General features: G+C 41.3%; 1 protein-coding gene across 1 annotated transcript in view; it reads left to right on the top strand.

Annotated features, from left to right (window-relative positions):
- Window positions 1-23,991, top strand: part of LOC149205346 (phosphoglucan phosphatase LSF1, chloroplastic) — a 449,301-nt gene that overhangs the window by 153,142 nt on the left and 272,168 nt on the right. Inside the window, exon 6 of the mRNA XM_089395011.1 lies at window positions 1,979-2,194. Within this exon, the coding sequence (XP_089251137.1) occupies window positions 1,979-2,194 (216 nt within the window). The remainder of the gene's footprint in view (window positions 1-1,978; window positions 2,195-23,991) is intronic.

Here is a 23,991-nt window from a genome sequence, read left to right as displayed (position 1 = left end):
ATAGTCTCCCTCTCCGTAAGTGTTCTCCAACATATGCCCAGTGTCTTTGTATCTCCGACCTCCTCTGTAACAAATGTAGGGTTTTTCCCCCAGTGTCATAGATTGCTAGCTCCACAGGCTGATCCAGATCTATGCTCTGATACCACTGTAATATTCCTTATCAGGAATATTCCTCAAACACAAGCAAACTCCAACCAGAGATGGACTAGGAGGGCATTTACCAGATATGTCGCCTCTGAAAAGAGGACGAGATCCGGAGGCTACCTAGCCCTCTCCAGACTCTGTCTAAGAGTATAGGAGGAAACACACAAGTGGTATAATAGCCAAGAAGCTCAAGAGATAAAAATATCAATGGTGCAACATATAACAATATAACCATAAGCAGATACTCAAGAAATGCAGAGAGAAATGCTAAGCCATTTTATTATACTAAGTAATAGAATGAGTACAGGAGGTGATAAGAAATATGGCACTTCGACTTGCACAAGGCAAGTGAAGAAATACACTCATAATAGCAAAGGAATGACCCCTCTCTGAACTGCGTCCAAGCTGCTAGAGAACTGTCGTGCTGTTGCTGCTGCTAGAAATCAAATGAGGATTTGGGGCTGCTCCCCTCCTCAGAAAATGCTGAAACTCTGGAAACGGACTCTACTTGAGAAACCCAGAAAAACCTAGAAAGCTTTTCTGAAATGGCCGACCCCCGAAAATCACCCCCTTGGGGTTCTGTGTAGTCCCTCAATTCTCTGCGCTGCCACTAAATGAAACCCTCCAGAAATCTGCCTGAAACCTCTGCCAAAACTCTCCAATATGCAAGGGCTGATCCCCTGCTCTATCTCTCAACACAAGTCTGACTGCAAACCCTCAACCCAGAACTCCTGCCAAAAAGAATTGCGTCACCCCTCTCAGTGCTGCGCAGTCCTCCAAAACGTTGATGAAAAAGCTGCTGAAATGCTAATGAAACTACTGCTGAAATGCCAATGGAAATACCTTGCCCGAGCAGGCACTCGAAGTCCCCCGGGGCTAAGGGTGATCTCCGAACGGAGACACTCAATGCACTAAATAGTGCTGCAGACTAGCTAAACAGCCAGCGTGCTCTAAGTCGAAGTGACTATCACAAATGCTGATAAATGAATGATCAAAATGAGTGGCTCCTCTCTCCTTTATAGCCTTTGCCTCTCTCAATCCCAAGGCTCACCTTCTACAACATATTTCCCCTCTTGCCACGTGTTTCTTCCCTTCTGCGTAGTCCCTCCAAGTGTCTGCGTGGGCTCCATCTCTGCGTCCCCCTTTGGCCCCTTTGGCTCCCCTTTAAGTCACAACGTTGTGCTACTAGGAAGTGACTTTTATTCTAAAAGTGAGTTATGTCCCCCTTCTTCACTTTTTTATTTATAAATAACTATAGAAGGAAAAAATTGAGCAAAAATCGAATATTCCAATTAGCCATGGCTAATTATGAATATTACAGCACATATGTCTGTAGTCTACCAAATGCTTCATCTATGTCATCCTGCAAACCTGTGATGTGTGATGAAAATCACCAGAAGTGTAGGCCTCATACAAATTGAGCGGTAACACTGTCCATGTTTGAATGGAATAAGCATACATTTTACGATTTAGATTATGCAAAACAGCTACCTGTGTATTCATTTTTAGGCCATCCCATTTGCAATAAAACTCATATACAGAAGCCTTCTTGAGAGAATGGCCATATTGGGTTACTATATAATATATGTGGATGCATCTTTCATGTTGTATTTCTGAACATATGCTTTTGGAGTGGAAATAGCTGCAGTTTGTTCCAGCATTGTCAAACATGTACTGTGATTGATTGATCCTTATTTTGCGTTCCTTGTCTTATTTATATTTCTTCTTTCAACATCTCATGTTAAAGCTCTGCATTTGAAAAAGAACCCCCACTTCTATGTAGGTTGTAATTTTCCATCACCTTCATACTGAGAGTAATTGTTTCCTCTTACAGGGAGGTTGACTCTGTTGACTTGCGGCGCAAGCTTCCTTTTTCTGTGGGAGTTTTATATCGACTTCTGAGGAGGAATCACCGTGTATTTGTCACATGCACAACTGGGCTTGATCGCTCACCTGCTTGTGTGATTGCTTATTTACATTGGATTCAAGATGTGGTCCTGCAAGAAGCATTAAATTTTGTCACCAGTTTGCATCCATGTGTACCAGACAGGTTTGTGTTTATCTTTATTATTTTCATGCAGCAGGATTTTAGGTTCTTCTAGTTACAATTACTTGTATTGTACAGAGCATCCATTTGATTAGTGCGAGGAAAACACTATTAGGCAACGTGTGAGTTGGTGACGTATCCTATATACTGCATTAGGGGACAAAAATGGCAGATATCTTAAAGCTGGACCTCTGTTTGGGATTCTTTTAGCAGCTAGGGTGTTTAGCTGGAAAATAAAAGAGCATGTTGTTTGACAGACAAGGCAAGGAATGGTGGACCACTCTCGGCAATGCTCAAGTTCTGTAGCAAGTAATGTTTTGTAGATATTCAAATTTTGGTGGTACACAGAAAATTGCAAGTTAAGCTAACTGGCCCAAACCTAAGCTGCATGGTTTGTCAAAATATATCCAGTTGCAAGTTTGCAATTTCAAATTTTTTATGTGGTTTGGTCGAATGATTACTATTGTGTTAAAGGATCTGAAGCTAGACATGTCACATGCGTCAAATGCCAGGTCAGAAGCTGTCACTTTAATGTATTTTTGGTGTTTGATACCTTCTGTAAGATTTTGCTTAAATTTTGTATGGTAGGCGAGATCAGGATGGGGCCTTGAAAGGAAACTAGGTTGATTCTATGCACTGTGTATGGCCTGTGATACAAATGAAGATATATGCTTGCAGAGTGTCCTTATTCACGGAGTGTCTTATACAGTAAGCATTTCGGGATGAAAAGTTGTCTTCTAGTTTCTACATCATGTCAAACAAAATAGTTAGGTGATTTACAGTGGCAGCAGTGCAGCACAGGTAGCTGTACTACAATGAAAGATTCTTAAGATGAGTTTTTAAGAAGCTTACATCAGACAACTATCAGCAGAACATTATTTGAAAAAATGTAGTTCTTATATATTCTCAATTTCAAGATTACATCAAAATTTGTAATCTGAGAACATGAGATAGCTGTTACAGAACAAATTGCTTATCAGAAAAAAAAACTAGAAAAGAAGAGAGATAAGATAAAATAATTTTATTGATGTCTAACGAGCAACATCAAATAGGTCAATGGGACTGCTATGTACATTGGAGAGGACACAGTGGGAATGGTAAAGCTGCTCTTGGTGAATCATGAAATAAGCAAATCTAACCCATACAAAGAAGTATAACAAACCTAAATCATGATAATATGATGAAGTGAAACAAAGCAATGATGTAGATGCACGCAAGTGCAGTGGAGAGCCAAAGGTCGAGAGCCATTGACACTCCTTGGGGGATGTCTTTCCTGGGGGATGATCAGCATCCCCTGAAGCCCTCTCTTCTGGCATCCAAGACCAAAGGGAGCCAATGCATGATAGATGATTGATTGGATAATCTATAAGAGCTGGGGGATAAGGTATGAGATATGTGTTGCTGTTTTGATGCACGATTTCATGATTGTGGTTTGGATGAGGTAGCTAGACTATTGGTGTGGTGTGAGTTATCCTTGGAGTTGAGGGAATAGGACTGTAAGGATCTACCTGGTTAAGTGCCAATGCCCTCCCAGTGTCTCACAAATATGATATCTGATGTAACACGGTTGTTTCCCTGCCTCTTGGGTGACTATATCTATTGGAAACATCAAAAGGAATTTTGTAATTGATCATATTGATTCTAGATCAGGTTCAGAAGGGTGGATTAAGTGAGATTTGAGTTCAAGGGCCTCCTTCATGTACAAGGCCGAACATTCCAGGGTCAAAAAATGGACAAACCTAGATAGAGAGTTTTGGGACTCACTGAAAAGGTAGTAAAATCATCTTCTAATCTTGTAGTAGATTGGGTATCTGAAGATGAGGTTTTCCTCTATCTTGGTCTCATGAAGATGGTAGAGATGGTGGATCCTCTCCTCCCAGATGGTGTGATGGTCAGTTTCCACCCAAAAACAATGAGAACCAACCCAAAATTGTCCAAGAGGTATATGCAGAACATGGATCGAATGTCTGAGCATGTAGGGGTGACAAACAATAAGACCATCTCTTAGCTCCAGAAAGTGCTTTGCATAGAATGCCATCTTGGGACTTAGCCCTTTTGGAGGATCAACACATACAGCCTGAATGAACTGTCTGATGATATCCTCTTTGATGATCTTATTTAACTCTTGCTTATTCAACAAGAGTCATTTGGGGGCATCAAGTGAGTATTTGAATGGGGGGAGGCAATTAATCGAGATACAAATATATTGAAGTAGGTAGGAGGCCTTGACAAACCAACAATGAGATTGAATAGAGGTACTAGAGTGCCTATGGGCTTTGAAGAGCAGTAGGTGAGATAAGGGAAGCGGTCTTTGCTTACTGAAGAGTCTACAAATAATTGAACTCAATGCAAGAGGGAAACTTGTCCAAAGATGGTTTGAATCATGAAGGGGAGGGCCACAAACTTTGCTTGAACAATGGACCAGGGAATAGCTCCCTTGCATCTGATGATGCAGCAATAACCTAAACTGTCCTAGTGATGGCCCTGTTTGACTCCAAAAATTACACCACCCCCCAGTCTTTCCAGTAGTAAAGAAATGTGGGTCTAATGAGACTATGCATGAGGTCCATCTTAGTGGCACTAGCCGGAGAGGCTCTACTCGATATATGACAAGGAAATGTTGGCCATATTGCATGCACTAACAAAGTAGGCAGTACTTGGTGGGAGGAAGGTTCATGTTCAAGACAGATCACAACAACTTGGGATACTTTTTGGCAGTGTTGATAATATCGGTATCGGGAAAATATCGACGAGGCTCCAGAAAATATCTTATCGGCAATATCAGCGAAAATATCGGCAAGCATAAAAAATGCATAATATATTCATTTTTTAAAGATTTTTAAACATATAAAGCAATAACAACATGAAATAAACACATTGGCACATAAATATGAAGAAAACACTAATATATATGATGTCAAATAGAAATGATACATCAAAGGCGATACCAAATCCTGCTAATCCCTGATAATTGTCCATTCAAGGACTCAAATGTGGAGAACCAATACAAAATAACATCACATATATAAAAGTATCTCATCATCATGAGTTATATGTAGCATAACAAATAAAACTAGCAGCTATCTATCTGAAATCACTGCCCTCTCCCCCTTTTACGGGAAAACATGATGGGCTGTTTGCCAGGCCTGCCCCTAGTAGTAGGAGGCCCTGACCCTGCCTCTGCACCTAATGTCAAATAATGAGTGCTAGGTGTTGTCGCGCAGATTGACACGACAACGCTCAGACCGGGGGCTGTCACTCTGATCCCCGATCCCTCCGTTTAAGCCTGTCTCCCGCGGCTAAGGGGGGGAGTCCCTGTGAGATGATGAGACCAACTGGCGACCAGTTGGTTGGGAGACACGAGATACGATATGAAAAGGACTCGATGGATTTGATTAATTGAGCAGACCAGTGCCTTGTTAGATTGGTGCCTAAATGATTACTTTATTCTTTTTGCACAGTTTTAGAGGTAGAAGGCAAGCTGTTTGAACTATCATATCTATCTTTAAAAGCATCGAGAATGTCTTGTAAAGAAGTGAAAAAATCATTAGGAAAATTATTAAACCATTTCAAGGCATCACCCTCTAAAGAATGGACAAATAGACGCATCTTGAAGTCTTCATGATTATACTGAGGAAATCTACAATACAAGATCTTTACACAAGTAAACATGTTTAAATGATGTTTAATAGCGACCGGACCATCACCCGAGAACTTAAGTAATTTAGAAATGGCCTCTCTCGGAAGATCATGGAGATTATTAGTAAAATGACATGGCCTACATGAATAATCCATGATGAACAGTAAGGGATCAAATGGATGATAGAAAGAGATTTCTGCTCAAGAAAATTAAGAGATGAGAGAAGTGGAGTCGCCACTTGAAACAATAAATCTGATTCTAGGATCCAAAAAGTAAACACAAGCAGATATGAGGAAAGCTTCTTGTCTGGGAAAAATGAGAAAAATGGAGTCGCCACCCAAACAAGAAACAAAACCGAAGAGATGCTGCTGATATGTGATGAAAAGATGCCAAAATATTTGAATCTGCCAGCTCAAATGAGAGATGAGAAGATGAGAAGCTGAATGTCGATGAAACCCCAAGAACAGAAAAACTCTGTCCCCGGCAACGGCGCCAAAAAATGTTGTCGCGCAAACTGGCACGACAACGCTCAGACCGGGGGTTGTCACCCTGATCCCCGATCCCTCCGTTTAAGCCTGTCTCCCACGGCTAAGGGGGGTAGTCCCTGAGGAAAGATGAAGGCCAACTGCCAAACAGTTGGGCCGGGAGACGAGATGCACTACGATGATTTTATTAATTTGATAGATCAGTGCCTTAAGAGATTTGGTGCTTAAATGATTACTAACTGGACGATATAAGAATATGAACCACAGGCAGCAATCACTTAACATCAAATAAAGAGAACAATGCTTTAAATATCCAGTAAAACACAATGTTCATCAAATAACAATATCCAGCAACTTAAAAGAAATGAGTGCTTTAAACAACCAAGCAGTTATTGACTAGACAGGATATGCAGCTATAATTCATGCATCAACAACTTTTGAATCTGAACATAAGTAACTGGATCTGGCAAGCAAGAAACTTTTCCAGAATATTTTTTTTTTTTTTGTTTTTTTATTTTTCAATTTTTTTTTTTTTTTTTTTAAATAAAAATAAAAATCAAATCTAAAAATTTAAAATCTCCTAAAACCTGATTCCTAAAAAAAATTAAAATCTAACTTTAAAAATATTTTTTTTTATTTTTTTTGAAACTATTTAGAAGGAAAATTAAAATCTAATTAAAATCCTAATTCTAAAGACTAATTAAAATCTAAAACAAAACTATAAAAATTTAAATCTAAATCTATTTGAAACCTAATTGAATGGGAACAAAACTGAAAAGGGAACGCATCAAAAAAAACCACGCGATGGGCAGCGAAAAACGTATGGAGACCTAACCCTAACTGCACGCCTCCCTATCCACGCATAACAAACAGCCCACGAGAAAAGAAGACGACTGCAATGAGATGAAACTCGGCTTCAGAAACGCGAAAGGCTATGCCTGGTGACAGGTTTCAGATATGCAACGAAGGCCGGACAATGCAAACGCTGAGACGGCGGATGTATATCCTAAGACTGGCTCAAACGACCAAAACAAAGCACGTTGCAAGATAATGTATCACCAATGAATGAAGGGAAAACCGTGACCAGCCCCAACGCCAAGGAAAAGATCGGACACGTGAAGAAATTTTGCAGGAGGGGACGGGTGACGGATTTGAGAACTTGCTGATCGATTGTCGATGAGAGAAGACGTTTTTATCTGCTGCGAAAAACCTTGACGGCGGCGTATTTAGCATGAAACCAACAGGTGATGCAACCAGTCGAGGACCATGAAACCGAAAAAAGCAAACCTGCGAGGGAGGGGACAAGTGAAATGAAACAGCAACTAACTCGTATCACTGAGAGAAGGAGCGCTGGGTGGAAAGCTAATCAGGCTATGCTTCAGAATTTCTGCGTATAGGTGACGTCCAGGGGAAAGGCTCGAAACACAAAAAAAATTTAAACACGCCAGACAAACACGATCATACGCTGACGGAAATACGAAATCGAAAAGATTTGGACCAGAAACTAAGATTTCGGAGATAAATATGGCTCAAAATATATCGAGATTTGCGTTCTGAGAGAAAGAAAAATCGAGAAATCTGTTCTATGCATTTACCAAACCCTTAATAAGTTAAGCTCGAAATTGTAAATCGACTTTCTGAGAGATATATCAGCGTTCACGACGGACTTACCTGATGCCTGCATGAGATAACGTGTTGCTCATTTCACATTAATCGACCACGTTGAACATATGAAGTACCTGGTTCCTTTTACTCGGCGACACAAAAAAAAAATTTCACGCTTATGCCAGCTTCCAAAGAGAGCACTTTTATTCTCAGGACAGCAACACTATAATCCTGAAAGACAGACAACAAAATCTCGCAGATATATGCAGAATTTCAGAGTAAAACCCTCGAAAAGTTAGCTAGAATAACAAAATTTACAGCTTTGGACAGCCAAATTTAACAATAATTGCAGTAATTTTTTTTTTTTTTTTTTGAAATATCAGAAAAACTTGAACTTTACTGTGAGCAGAAAGAAAATTTCTCAATGTAAATTATGAAATAAACTTTTAAAAAGGATTAACCCAGGGCACAATCAGCTGGGCTCTGCACAGAACAGCGTTTGGGAGTCGGCTGGTTCAGCCCAGAACTTCCCCAAACGCCCACAAATACCCTGCACCTAAAGGTTTCCTGCACACTTCAAGCAAACATCAGCAAAGAGGGCAAGAAATGCTGCTAGAATTCAAGGAATAATGGAGATACCTGCCATTATTCCAAAAACCCTACAACATTCAAACCCTAGCACATGAGCAAGATACCTGTACCCACAATGCTCTGAAAACCAGCTATTATTAACTGCTGAAAACTGAAATATGCAGAAAAAATGAAAACCTCACAGCAATTCCAGAGAGTAACACCAGCCAGTTTGAACCCCAAAGTCTTTTTATAAATCAGAAATCAGTTTACAAGAGAGCTTTCAGTACAGACTCACAGATCAGATGATTTGAAATGACCCCCTAAGACCCTATATAAAGGAAATGATCCTAACGGCTAGTTCGAGTGATCCATGTAGAAATGATCTCGACCGTTGATGAGGATCAAGACATCTCTTGATCTCATCCGTCGATTTATTAACTTAAAATATTATTATTTTATTAGTTAGGGTTTTTGCTTCATTTTTTAATTTTTTATTATTTTATTATTTTTATTCATTTTTTAAATTTTTAATTCATTTAACATGGATCACTGAACTAAGCTTTCGGAAACATCACCTAGGACCTAGGACTTAGGACTCATGAGGGGATTTAAAACATTTCTCGACCCTCAGGACACATTACATCATGACTTTTACAATTTACATCTCAAGGGGACAAGCCCACTTAATACAGACCCTCATAAATCACCCAGCTCTGCGACACCACGATAATCTAGCAGATCAACACACTAGGATTCTCCTAAAGTTCTAATGACAAAATCAATCCCGGCTTTGGGGTCAGGTTTGAAGGAAAACTCTGCCGATCCGTGGATCGGTGAGACGAAAAACCTTCCGGGACGTAGATTATCATCAGAAAGTTAGGTCCACCTAGGCAAAATACATACATGACTCATGTCTGCTAAGATTATTTACAATTAATACATGCAGACTGGGTTTACAATCAAAAAGATCAAGCTGCTGATGATGGCAGGATGGCACGGACATGCTGATCAGGGGCTGCTTCTTTCTGTCGAGAAAAACGGGGTGCACTGCATGGTTAGTTGACCAGTAGAGGTCAACACTAGGTATGGGGCAATGCTCTCCTATATCTATAGTAGATGGTGTTGATGTTGATGCTCCCGCAGTGTCCTCCTCCTCCTCCTCCTCTGAGCGTTGTTGCTCCTCTGACTCTGAGTCCTCCTCTTGCTGCCCCTGCTCTAATGGATCATCTGCCACTGCTCTAACCATGAAGGTGACTCCTCCAAGAGGGGCTCCTCAGACTCCACCCTGCACGGAGACAATACGTCAATATTGTCTAAGCTAAGTCACATGACACGAGGACACATAAATACGAGTATTCAATACGAAACGCAATGACCTGGAAACAAGACACGGGGGACACGTTTTATATATATATATATATATATACCGAAATATAGTTTTTTATCCATATTAAATTGCAGGTTGCAGCTTATCTAATCAAATTAAAATATAATTTCTTCTCAAAGTTCATAGTTCACTTAAAAAACATAAATAGAATCAAAATTTACTATTTAGAAATCAGAATGTGATATGCTTGGTCTTGATTCTTGAATATTCAATGTTCATTGTTCATGTACAACTTACAAGCACATAAGAAAATAACTAAAGTCTAATCCTATTGATTTCCTCTGCCCCTCTTGCGAGAAAATGCCACAGCTTTCCCTTTCCCTCTAGATGTAGATGCTGGTGCTGGTGGAGTTGGCAGTGGAGTTTGCTATGCTCTAGAAGCTGAAGAACTAGAAGTAGGAGCTATAGGAGGTAGACCACGTCCTCTACTGGTGGCAGGGGTAGCCCGGGTAGGCGGTGTCACCTGGAAACATTACAATCTCCCAATCCTGAAATCCTAAAAAACTGATAAGTCTGCTGCATTTTGAACGAAATCTAAAATTCTTCTTTCTCCATATGAAATCCAATGAGGCCGGAACCACTCTCAAACATCCTGAGTCATTTCATGGTAATGTTAAAAATTTAAGTAAAAGGATGAAAATGAAGATTAAGGAGAATGTCACTTTCACTTTAAGAATTTAACATTACCATGAATAGCATATCAATACTAGGGCCTAGAACGCTCAAACCCTCCTTGGCAGCAACCACATAGCTCTCCCCTTCCTTCTCCAGCAATCAAAAATGAAAATGATATGAAAAAAACCAAAATCAGATTTTTATAGGCCATGCATAAAAATTTTACAGTCACCGGGTGATATTTTCGATCGTCGCGCGATATTTCGGAAATTGCGCGATATTTTCAAAAGCCTAAAATATCGCGATATTTTGTCGGCGATATATCGGCTCGCCGAAAATATCGCGATATTTCCGAATATCGCCGATATCTCGGCGATATTATCAACACTGCTTTTTGGAACAAAAGGATCCCTGCGAGAGGTAATAGAAATAGGTCAGCAAAATTTAGGCCTATGACTTCAACATTGAGTATGTGAAGGGGAAGAAGAAAGTGGTGGAGGATGCTCTCTCTAGGATACCAGTGGCTTGTACTCTCATGGAAATCAATAGTGATTGGAAGGCACTTTTACTTGTTGAGTACTCAAAGAATAAACTTGCATGTGATGTGATGGATGGAGTAATTCAGGATGAAAGGTATAGGGTTGCCAATGACATTATCTTATACAAAGGACAGATATTCTTGGTCCTTGAGTCACGACTCAAGGAGAGAATCATGAGGGTCATCCATGACTCACCTAGCCAGATACCAAGGTTTCTTCAAAACATACATACAGGCACGAGAGAGATTTGTGTGGAAGTGCCTCAAGGGGGGCTGTTTGGACATGTAGCAGAATGTGCTATTTTCCAAGAGAATAAAATAGAAAAGATTCATCTGGCAAGTCTACTATGACTGTTGCAGATCCCAGATAAAAAATGGGAAAGCTGTTTGATGGATTCCATTACAGGGATTCCAAAGGTACAAGTTGAGACCGTATCTTTGTAGTGTTGGATGGGCTAAAAAAATTTGCTCATTTCATGGCCATATCTTCTGACTACTCAACGACACAGGTGGTAGAGACATTCTTTTAGGAGCTCTTCAAATTGCATGGAGTTCCCAAACACATTGTCAGTGACCGAGATAGTAGATTTCTCAGTGCATTTTCACAGGAACTAATTAGATTATTTGGTACAGAGCTGACCCCAAGTACCAATTATCATCTGCAGACAAACAACTAGACAGAGATTGCCAACAAATGGGTGGAAGGATATTTGAGGAACTATGTGGTCGGGCAACAGAAAACTTGGATTAGGTGGTTGCACTTGGGTGAGTACTGTTATAAAACCACCTACCATATGTCTATCAGGATGACTCCTTTCAGAACATGTATGGGTATGATGCTTCTACATTCATTGAGATGGCACTAGGAGACAACAGGGCACAAATGGCTAGGGATTGGTTGCGGGTGAGTTAAGACATTCTTATAATCCTCAAGGAGAACCTACAGGTAGCCCAAAATTAATCCAATATGTATGCAGATTGCCATAGGATGGAGCGTAGCTTTTGGGAGGGGGATCTTGTTTTCCTGGGATTTTAGCCATATAGGTAATCATCTTTGAAAAAGAGTGGCTCTGAGAAACTAAAGTCGCGATTCTATGGGCCCTACAAGGTGATTAGGAAGATTGGGGGGTTACTTATGAACTGGAATTATTGGAAGAAAGCAAGATTCACAATGTTTTCCATGTATCTTGCCTTAAAATGGTGCTTGGACAACAAGTCAAGGCCACAATAGATCTTCCACCACTTGATGAGGAAGGGAAATTGGTCTTCACTCCAAAGGAGGTCCTAGAAATGAGGGAGAGGAAGTTGAGGAGTAGAGTCATCCGGGATTATCTAATTCGATGGAGGGGCTCGCCAGTGGAAGGTGCTACATGGGAAGCTGAACAAGTGTTGTTGTATCCTAGCTTGCAATTGCTTGAGGACCAACAAATCTGGGAAGGGAGGATTGTAATGTCTCTTTCCAATCCATAGGAGCATGAGAGGGTTGGAGTCATAACCTATCTTGATTCCCATGGGCTACTGATAGAAAAAAGGGGTCAATAAAATAAATTAATAAATAATTAAATAAACTTGATAATAGAGAAAATAAAGTGACCTAGGGTTTTTTTCTTACCACCCGTGGTTTTTAGAGCAAGAAAATATTATTAAATAGAGAAAGAGACTCAAGGGGGAGATGGAAGAATTATTGTTGAATTGAATAGCATCTTGAGCACCTTCTTGAGTGTGAGAGAAACCCTCAATATTTCTTAGTTTTGCTGTTGCAATATGCACCCTAGTTGGTGGCGGTTGGTTTTAGTGGTTGTAAAGCTACCCTAGCTAATTATTGATATTGTAGGTAGTCAAAGTGATACAATAAGGAGGTTACAAAGAGAGGGCTGAATTATTGTGCTTTAGGAGGACGAAATAAAGAACAATTACAAGTTCCCGATTTGTGTTTCCTCAAAGAGCGAGTCGGTCTCTGATGAAGAGGTCAAACTATTGATCAATAAAGGAAGTCGAGTCCCATCTGTTACTTGCTAGATGTACCTAGCGAATAAAGGAAGAGAAGCATCAAAGTTGGACAAGGCATCGGTCAAAGTTTTAAGTCCAGAAGAAGGGAGGACTGTAATGTGACATGTCCCTTTCTAATCCATAGGAGCAGGAGAGGGTTGGAGTCATTGCCTATTTGGATCCCCATGGGCTATTGATAGAAAAAGGGTGTCAATAGAATAAATTAATAAATTAATAAATAATTAAATAAAGTTGGTAAAAGTCATTTTGGAAAAAATAAAGTGACCCATGATTTTTGCTCACCAGTCATGGTTTTTGGAGGAGGAAAATATTATTAAATAGAGAAAGAGACTCAAGGGGGAGATGGAAGAATTATTGGTGAATTGAATAGTAGCTTGAGCACCTTACTAGTGAAGGAGGAACCCTCAATATTTGCCAGTTTCGCTGTTGGAATATACACCCTAGTTGGTGGCAGTTGGTTTTGGTGGTTGTAAAACCACCCTAGCTAATCATTGATCTCACATGGAGTTGAAGTGATACAACAAGGAGGTTACAAAAAGAGGGCCAAATTATTGTGCTTCACGAGGACGAACTACAGAACAATTGCAGGTTCTGTGTCATGCCCCTTCCTAAATTATTTTGGAGCAGTATTCATTTCTACATTTTGGGGCCAATTTTGGAGGTGATGGGGCCCCATTTGATTTTATTAGGAGGCAAGACTTAGTAGAAGTTAATTTGATGTGGTTAGGTATACAAGGGGGCCACCCATAGTAGGGGAATACACATTCCCTAGTTCGATTTGCATGGAGGGGAAATTGATGGTTAGGTGAGGGACCCACGATGGAGGAAAAATGGAGGGAAATGTGCTCCACGAAATATATATAAGGAAGACAACTCTCCTCATTTGGATATCTTATCTTTTGACATATTGAATTCAATCATAGTTGCTTGAGCTGCTTAGCCGGGTTACTATGTTGTTTAGCACACGAGTGTCTTCGAGTGGAGATCTCAACCATTGCTTCGGTGGACTTTGAGTGCCAACCCTAGAAGGGATTTCTTCATCTCAGTTCATAGCAACAACAGGGAGACGAGTTACAATAGTTGTAAGTTGAGTACTAGCAGAAGGGGGGTAACAACAACGCAGGGATTGCGCAGTCACAATGTGAGGCACTCCGAGAAGTTGGGGAGATAGGAGCATCCTTTCATCATTTTCAGGAGTATAGAGGGAAGCTACAAACAAGAGGGTCATCCTACACGCAACTCTCATTTCATCACACGTAGGATTGCAACATCTCCTCCATGACTGTGCAATCATTGGAGTGAGACTCTTTGGGGTAGCACCATCTGGGGGAGTTTGGAGCTGGGATGCTGAGAGATCATTTGGAGGGCCATTTGAGGAGGATTGCTAGAGTTGGGACAACAGAGATTGACAGCATCAGTCAAAGCAACAACAGGCCACGCTGTGAAGGGTCAATTTTTGAAGGTTGGAACCAAGGGAAACCCTCTTCGGGTTTTTCTGAGTTTTGGGCAAGGATCACACTTGTAGTTTTGTAGAATTTTTTGGGTAGATCTAAGGGGTCAAACAGGTGTCCCAACTCAGCTAGCAGCGAGAGGAGCTAAGGGGGTATGCAGAGGTGTACAGTGGCATGTCCATGAGTACTGGGATGATCGGGGGTATGCAGAGGTGTATGGTGTTGCACATAGAAGTCTTGGAGTGTTGCCTCTAGGGACACCCATGGACAGAGATACCGGGCATACCTTTGGGTGTAGTTCACCCAGAATCGATGGGGACACAGAGGAACGATACTTGATGGTATCCGCGGGGACTCACATGCCTGACCCTTTTCTACTTCACTTACAGGAACAGGCATTCTGGTTGTTGTCGTTTGACACTCTGGGCACGAACAACATGGGACGGGGAGCTCACCCAAGATATTTGGATAACACTTGGTGCGATAGATAGGAGATGTCTTAGCAGGGGCATCGAGTCGGTGTGCGAGTTGACATCCACTGGTCAAGGGATGAGGTGATCACCAACATGGATGGCATATCATTCATCACGGATCCTATGCCTGGGGAGTTGGTCACAGGGGAGACATGTGTCACTCTTTCCACAGGGCATGTCTGGACCATGCATGAGCAAAGGATACGTGTACGACTGAGACAATTGTCCAATATGTATCTGGGTTCCCGACATTGTATCGACACATTCTCTAGAAGGCGGGTAGCCGAACCAGTGGCGATGGTTGGTAGGAGTAGGATGGATCCGCATACACTGATTCGATTGAGCGTATCAAATGCCCATCTATTGGTTGCATTCAGGGGGTGGCTACTTGGCACACGTGGCTTCTAGTGGTTATCAGTACTACACAGTGGCAGGCACAGGACAATTTAGCATGCCTCAGATTAGTTCATGATGTATGGAGCGTATATATGGGTGGCATGCAGGGACTAGAGATGAGGGCCAGAGGGATTCCATCAGTTGTTAGGGCTATGCCACAACATGTCTCGCTATGGGATGCAGGGATTTAGTTGATCGATAGATCACTCGTGATGAGCGGATTCGTGGCAGAGAGTGATATAGTTCACTCTTGGGATGACACATGGGGGTTCACAGAGGGTTTCATCATATGGGGAGGCAGACATTCTCTGTTGCTGCACAGGTTCGAAGTTAGATTTAGATGGGTAGGCCTTGGCACCATGGAGATGCCTAAGCAAGATGTGTCTCGCCTCTTTCAGTATTCCACCATCGAGTTCCAGGAGAGGAGGATATTGTCTGCGCACGATGGGGAGTATGACATAGTCAGAGTAGCGCAACGTCAGCATGGTGGCACCACTCTGGGACTAGCAGGGAACTGGGGCATCACAACTCTTCACAACTCAATAACCTTTAGGGATGCACTGACTACTGTAGGGGGAGATCATATAGATCTTCCATTGGGCTTTAACGAGTCACTAATGGAGCACGAGATTTCTGGTACTTGCACCAGGCAGGATAGTGAGTGGAGTGAGGGGAGCTTCATGTTCGACAGGATGGCCTGGGATCCTGGTATTGAAGGATTCTTTCATATCAGGACAGTGCTAAGGTCAGGGACGATTTAGTGGCACATCTTGGACCCTGGCACATGTTGCAGTGACAATGGGGAGCAATAGTTAGAGATGATGCTCGTTCAGGCATTGCTTGGGGACAAGCAATTTTTGGTGCATTGGAGGAGCTTGCCGGTTGAGAATGCTACTTGGGAGGGCGTGCACATACTTGAGCATCCAACATTGAAGTTGCTTGGGGACAAGCAACATTTGGGAGGGGAGGACTGTCACATCCCTTCCTAAATTATTTTGGAGCAGTATGAATTTCTACATTTTGGGGCCAATTTTGGAGGTGACGGGGGCCCATTCGATTTATTAGGAGGCATGACTTAGTAGAAGTTAATGTGATGTGGTTAAGTATACGTGGGGGCCACCCATACTAGGGGAATACACATTCCCTATTTCGATTTGCATGGAGTGGAAATCGATGGTTAGGTGAGGGACCCATGATGGAGGGAAAAATTGAAAATGGAGGGAAAAGTGCTCAACGAAATCTATTGTAAGGAAGGAAACTCTCCTCATTTGGATATCTTATCTTTTGACATATTAAACTCAATCTTAGTTGGTCAAGCTGCTTAGCCGGGTTACTGTTTTGTTTAGCACACGAGTGTCTCTGAGCAAAGATCTCAACCCTTACCTCGGTGGAATTCGAGTGCCAACCCTAGAAGGGAGTTCTTCTTCATCTCAGTTCGTAGTAGCAGTAGGGATGTTGAAATTTCTAAGTATTACCCGTTAGAAATTTTATCTGTATTCTCTGGTTTATTTCTCCTACTTATTAATTACGAACAAGTTATTTAACCATATAAACACTGAAATAAACACAATATAGTCTCAACCATCTACAGATCAACAACTGGAAGAAATAAACAAACACACAAGTGACACTGTTATTTTTGGACAATCGTCCCTAGAAAAACCCAACTTGGGAAAACCGTTGCAACAATTCTGAGGGTTATATTATTATGCAGTCTTTCTGACTACAACTAGGTGCCAAACTGGCTCACCCGACAACGAAAATAATCCAACAGTAATAACTCTCTATTCGGAAGTAGATATTCGGAAAGTTTGCCCCATGTAACCCTCTCCAACACAATTGAAGCTCAACGTCAGCCCTTCTGGCCTCTACGTCAACTCAAAACCCTCTGTGTCAGCCCTCTGAGGCACTACGCAACCTCTACGACCCTTTGTGTCACCCCTGTAGCCTCTGCATGGATGACACAGGCCCTTCTGGCCTCTGCGCAGTCTCTTCTGCCTCTGCGTGGCTCCCTTTGGCTTAGCGTCCGCCTCTCTGCCTCTGCGTTGGACTTCCGGCACTATCTCTGCCTTTGTGTTGGACTTCCGGCACTATCTCTGCCTCTCTTCCTCTGCGTTGGACTTCTGGCATTATCTCTGCCTCTCTGCGAGTCTGCCTTGTACTCACTGCCCCTCGCTGCAAACTGATCACTGATTCGATTTCTCTTACGATTTCTCTTACGATTTCTCTTAGCAAACCCCACTCTAGAAAATCGAATCACTGATCACTTTAGTGCGTTCTCCAACTGACCCTCAAGCCTCCTCTTATACTTTTCCTGTTGGTCCTTCAATGACCGAGATTACATCTCTAATCAACAGCTAAGATTAGATTTGGCTTGATCCATGTCATTTAGAACCTTCTAACCCAGTTTTATATCAATACCCATTAATATTTTATTTTTCCTATGTTTAAACTTAGGAACTCCATTAAAAATATTAATTATTTTAATATCTCCTTAACCAGGTAAAATCTGCCCAAACCATTTCTGGGTCTTGGAGATCTCATGTGCTTTAGCCTCTTCAATTTTCATGGCTAGAGCACATCCGATGCTACCCCAAATCAATAAGAGAGACGAGTTACAACAACTGTAAGTCGAGTACCAGTAGTAGGGGGGCTAACAACAGCGTAGGGATTATGTAGTCACAACTTGAGACACTTCGGGAAGTTGGGGAGATAGGAGCATCCTTTCATCATTTTCAAGAGTATAGAGGGAAACTATAGACAAGAGGGCCATCCTACACGTAACTCTCATTTCATCACATGCAGCACTGCATCATCTCCTCCATGACTGCGCAGTGAATGGAGTGAGGCTCTTTGGGGCAGCACCATCCGGGGGAGTTTGGATTTGGGATGCTGGGAGATCATTTGGAGGACCATTTGAGGAGGTTTGCTAGAGTTGGGAGAGCAGACATTGACAAGATCAGTCTCGGCAATAGAATTTGAAATTGGAGGAGGGCCAAGTTGTGAAGGGTCAATTTTTGAAGTTGGAACCAAGGGAAACCCTTTCTGAGTTTTTCTAGGTTTTGGGCCAAAATTCTGAGGTCAACATTTGGCCATTGTTTTAAGATCCGGCTGGCTCGGAACCGACTCGGCCGAGTTGGTCTGAGCCGGAAAAAATATTTCAACCCGGCAGAAAATTCGGTTCGGTCGGTCGAGTCAGTCATAACTCGGCCGGATTCATAACTACTCGGCCGGGTAGCTGACAGTGGCCAGTGAACCATAAAAACACGTCTTTTTTTTATTTTTTTAAAATTTTTCTAAGTGTGGGGGACTCCAAAGGGGTTTATGAATTAGTTTGCTGGTCTTTGGGGTCCATTCCCCTCCCCCAAACCCTAGTATTTGATCATATTGCCCTACTAAGGCTATGCTATTCACGGTAATGTTAAATTATTAAAGTAAAAGGATGAAATGACTCAGGATGTTTGAGAGTGGTTCCGGCCTCATTGGATTTCCTATGGAGAAAGTAGAATTTTAGATTCATTCAAAATCCAGCAGACTTATCGGTTTTTCAGGATTTCAGGATTGGGGGATTGCAATGTTTCCATTGAATTTGTCATGTATTAGGGTATGGAACTTGTATTTAATCAAGAGCACCAATCCCTCTATGTACCTTGATGTTAGTGACATTGGTTGTCGAACTCCTCCGGGATTCGCTCCCAAACCGGGAGCTTCCGAAAATGTCGCTCCCGCTCCCGTTTTCGCTCCCGCTCCCTGCTTTCGCTCTCGCTCCCAAGTAACATTGAGCCAAATGATGTTGGCAACTCTAGCGGTAGCCAGTAGTACTGGTCACAGACTTTTGTTGTAGAGGCCATTTCTAGCCTCCTTGGTTATGTGTTTTTGTTTTGATCTCTATATCATCATCGTGTATGTATTGGACAGTGCACTGGGTGCCATTTTAATATAATGGATATATTCATGAGCCTACTTTGATCATATGTTGTCTTCTATCTATATTCTAATGCTGTATGTTTGGACACATGAATGAAAATCTTTAAAATTATGTGTTTTTATAAAAAATAAATATTTAATGTATTTTTTACAACGACCGAGTAATTGAAATTGATCCGGCCGAGTCGATACCGAGCCGGAGTCGGATTCGGAGTCGACCGGCCGAGTCAGAGATTTAAAACATTGCATTTGGTCAATTACTTTGTGGGTTATTTTGGGTTTCTTGCGTAGAGGTTGGGATTAATTTCCCTGAATTTTCTAAGCAATAATGAAGGCTCTAGCAACAAATCAGTCCAGGCAGCAACACCTTTCTAGGCAGTGACAACACAACGCTTGGGCTGGATTACCAGCGAATTTGAGGAGGGTGTTCCATTGTTCATTTTGGGCTTTCACTAGCTTGCCTAGAGCAAGCCCAGGTGCACAGATTCCAACACCTTGTTGTATACCTCTTCTCATTTAATATAATGAGTAGACAATGTAGTTTGGTTGCCAATTTTGTGGTCTGATGGTGTGATTTAATTTTATGGTGTTCTTTTTATTGTTCGCTTTGCATAGCACTATTTTTTCCTAGTTTGGAATGTTACATTCCAGAATTGTGTTTCCTCAGAAAGCGAGTTGGTCTCTGGTGAAGTGTTAATTTTTCATAGTGTTCTATGCTAAGTTGCAGGAAACGTTGGAGAAGGGTCCGTTTCGGGCCAGGAACGAAACGAAAACGAGGAAACTCATACCGTACGGCCTGGAAACGCGTTCCCAGTCGTACTGGCCCGTTTCTCGAGGAGGAAACGTGGCCAGTACGGCCGGGAATGCGTTTCCAGACCATATGACGGAGTTTCCTCTTCCAACTTGACTTTTTCTTGTATTTGTTTTTAATTTTTTTGCTTCTAATTTTTTATTGGGCGACTAAAATATCTTCTGGATGCCTTGCAAGTTATAAAAAGAGGATATTTTTGAGTGGGGCAGCCTAATGTTCAAGCCTATGGCCCTAGTGTTGATATGCAATTCATGGTAATGTTAAATTCTTAAAGTAAAAGTGACATTCTCCTTTATTTTTTATTTTCATCCTTTTACTTAAATTTTTAACATTACCATGAAATGACTCAGGATGTTTGAGAGTGGTTTTGCCGTCATTGGATTTCATATGGAGAAAGTAGAATTTTAGATCTCACTCAAAATCTAGTAGACTTATCTGTTTTTCAGGATTTCAGGATTGGGGGGATTGCAATGTTTCCATTGGATTTTCTCATGTACTAGGGTATGGAACTTGTATTTAATCAAGAGAACCAAACCCTCTATGCAGGGGAGACTCCCAATAATCAAGAGCATGTAGGATGCTAGGGTATGGAACTTGTATTTAATCAAGAGCACTAAAGTCATTCGACTATGTAGGAGGAGACTCCCAATCAAACATGAGACAAGAAATTAGAAATTTCTCGTGGCTGATTTTGGATATTGCTATTTTCATTATGTGATCATTCATGAATAAATGTGATGTAAATTTAGAGACATAGTTTATGCATTGACAATTGACAATTTAATCATAATGTAATAAATTAGAATGTATCATATATGCTTTATGATTGTGCATATTTCTTAAATGTCCTAATATATATATATATATATATATATATATATATATTAGGTTTCCCCGTTTCCAAAATTTGGGGGGGTCCCGTTTCGTACCCGTGACTGTTTCGGAAACTCGTACCCGTTTCCCCGTTTTGTACAACTTAGGTTCTATGTTGTTATAATCACTTTAAACAAATTTCTTCCAACTTCAATCACCCCAATAACAGATAAGTAATTGTAGATAAAATAATAACAAATAAATGCACAATAGAAGATAGCCAAGCATAATGAGACACAAAGATTTGGTCAAAGGCTAGGGAAAAACCCCACAAGGGGGAAAGCCCTTTGATCAACTATTCTTCTTCTATTAGTCAATCAATGTTCAGCATGAGATACATAGTCCATATAGTACATCCAACAACCAGTGAAAGTCAAAGCCTTGATTTCTCAAATCAACCAATCAAAAATAAGTCAATAATGAGAGAGAAAGTCAAATATGGTCAAAGATACCAGTGTGAAATATTTAAGTCTATGGAGGAATAATAAATAGCAGTCAATGGTCTGCCCTAACCAGTGAAAGTAAATGGTCAACTTGCCTAGAAAAGTTCAGTCAACTCAACAGTAAACTTGGCCTTCCTTGCTAAGTCAAACTTTGTAAAAAATGCCCTAAAATTTTTCTTGCAATTTGGTCAACTTCCATAGTCAAATCTGTAGTCAAACCCTAGTCAGCCCTATAGTCAACCTTAGTCAAAGTGCCCAAAATATTTCGGTCAAAGTCTCCCTCAATGTAGACTCCCAAAACATAAAGAAATTTGGTTAAAAATAGAGTCAAAGTGCGCAAGTGAACGTTGGTCAAAGTAGCCCAAAAACAAAAAGTCAATGCTGGTCAACAAAAGCTTCTCTCTCTTCCTTCGCATGTGTGAATGTCTCCGACGATTTTCATATCAGATCGAACCCTTTTGATGAGATGTGTGATGTGATGGATATGTCTCCAAGTGAGGTCAACGAGTGCTTATTTGTATGTCGTTGAGGAGGGGTAATTTCCCTTGGTGGGGCTAACTTGTCATCTTCCACTAAGACGACTTGTCAAACACAAGATAGAAAAATTCCTTTGACCAAATTGAAATTTCATTTGAAGAAGAATGGATCTTCCTTGGGGTAGTTGGGCTTCTCCTTGGGAAAATTCATCCTGTAGCTGCCAATTTTAACACTCCCTCTCAGCTAGGGAGGAATTTCTAGTTGCACCATAAGTCTCATCTCAGATTTACATGTCTCATCTCATCTCGTCTCGTCTTAGCTGAACAATGATGGCTCGATCCATAGAAGAAAAGGAATGATCCACATGACAATAGGGAAGATCGATTTACCACAACCAAGTCCATGGCAGTCATAAATGACGTTGGTAAAGATCACACACCCTGTCTATTAACTACTCTCACCCAACTTGATCCTCAATGATTAAGTGGTAGAACACGTGCATCCAATACTTAAGGGAGATCAATTTACCAAAACCAAGTCCATGGCAAGAGTGTTCACCCTTGTTAAAGATCACACACACTTAAGTATCCTCTCCCATGTGGCCAAGATGGGAGGCGACCTCAACAAGATTAATTGAGTCCACAACCCCTTTATAAGGGTGACTTGTGGGTAGGATGCATACTAGGGTATGTACTCAACCAAGTCCATGGCTTTAGGGAGTGCCCTCACACCCAAGAGCTCTCTTGCTCTTCCCCCTCCACTGAGTCCATGGCTAGTCAAAAGTATGGGGCCTGAGCATAGCTCGATGTTCTCGATTGTTAAATTTAGATAACAATGGTATGTTCTATGCTTAGCACAATTACTTTAATGTACTTTTAAGCAACCCAATAACAATTTCCAAACTAGTTTCCAATAGCAATCAAATTAACCATAAATCACATTGACAGTAACTGTAGGTAGAACATAAAATAAAAATGTAGAAGACAAGCCAAGACAAGAGGACACCAGATTTGGCGGATGCCAGCGAAAAACCCTAATGTGGGGAAAATTGTTCGATCAATCTTCTTATTATTATATCAAATGTTCAATAGAGAGAGAGAGAGAGTACACAAGTCAAAATTGACTTGCCAAATTCAACTCTGCAGTCAACTCAGTCAAAATCAGCCCTATAGACTCTACAGTCAACTCAATCAAACTCAACCCTAACCAAAAAGTCAAAGATGGTCAATGCAATCATCAAACAGTCCACTTGAAGCTCGATCAAACCCAGTCAAATTCTGCCTTCCTTGCTGGTCAAAGTCTTCATTCAGAAGGGTTTGCCAATTCGGGCCCAACAACACTTCCCAATAGCTTCTTGAAGTTGAGTTCCATCGTAGTAGACATAGACTTTCAATCCACCATCCCACATCTCTCAAGAAACTTCACAATGTATTTTCCTTGAGAAAGGAAAATCTCACTTGTCTTTTGCCAGACCTCCAGGCCTAGGAGGCAGTGCATCAGTCCTAGGTCCTCCATGTTGAACTCGAAAGCCAACTCCCTCTTGCATCGATAAATGAGAGGGTCTGCACCTATCAAAAAGAGATCATCTACATAAAGGACCAGGATGAGTGGCATGTCCTTTTGAACCTTGAAGTATAGGTTAGGATCAACATCGCTCCTTGTAAATCCTAACTTCATAAGATAGTTATCAATCCTCTCATACCAAGCCCAAGGGGCTTGCTTCAACCCATAAAGGGCTTTCTTCAACCTGCATACTTATGTCCTTCGATCTTGTACTTCAAACCCCTAAGGTTGTTCCAAGTAGGCTTCCTCCTCAAGCGAGCCATGCAAGAAAGTAGTGTTCACATCCATTTGATGTAGGTTCCATCCTTGAAAGGAAGCAAGAGAAATAATAGATCAGATAGTTGTATATCGGGCAACTGGTGCAAATATCTTGTCATAGTCCACTCCTTCCTTTCGAGAGAAGCCTTGAGCAATGAACTCGACCTTTTATCTCTCAGCACTCCCATTTGCTCCATGTTTGACTTTGTATAGCCATTTTGAGGTGACTACAGACTTGTCCTTCAGTCTAGGCACCACATCCCAGACATCATTTT

Source organism: Pinus tabuliformis, chromosome 1_2 (genome assembly GCF_031772625.1).
Source record: "Pinus tabuliformis cultivar Carrire ecotype Pingquan chromosome 1_2, CPIR1, whole genome shotgun sequence".
Taxonomy (NCBI): Eukaryota; Viridiplantae; Streptophyta; class Pinopsida; order Pinales; family Pinaceae; genus Pinus; species Pinus tabuliformis.
This window is presented reverse-complemented; position numbering and strand designations above follow the sequence as displayed.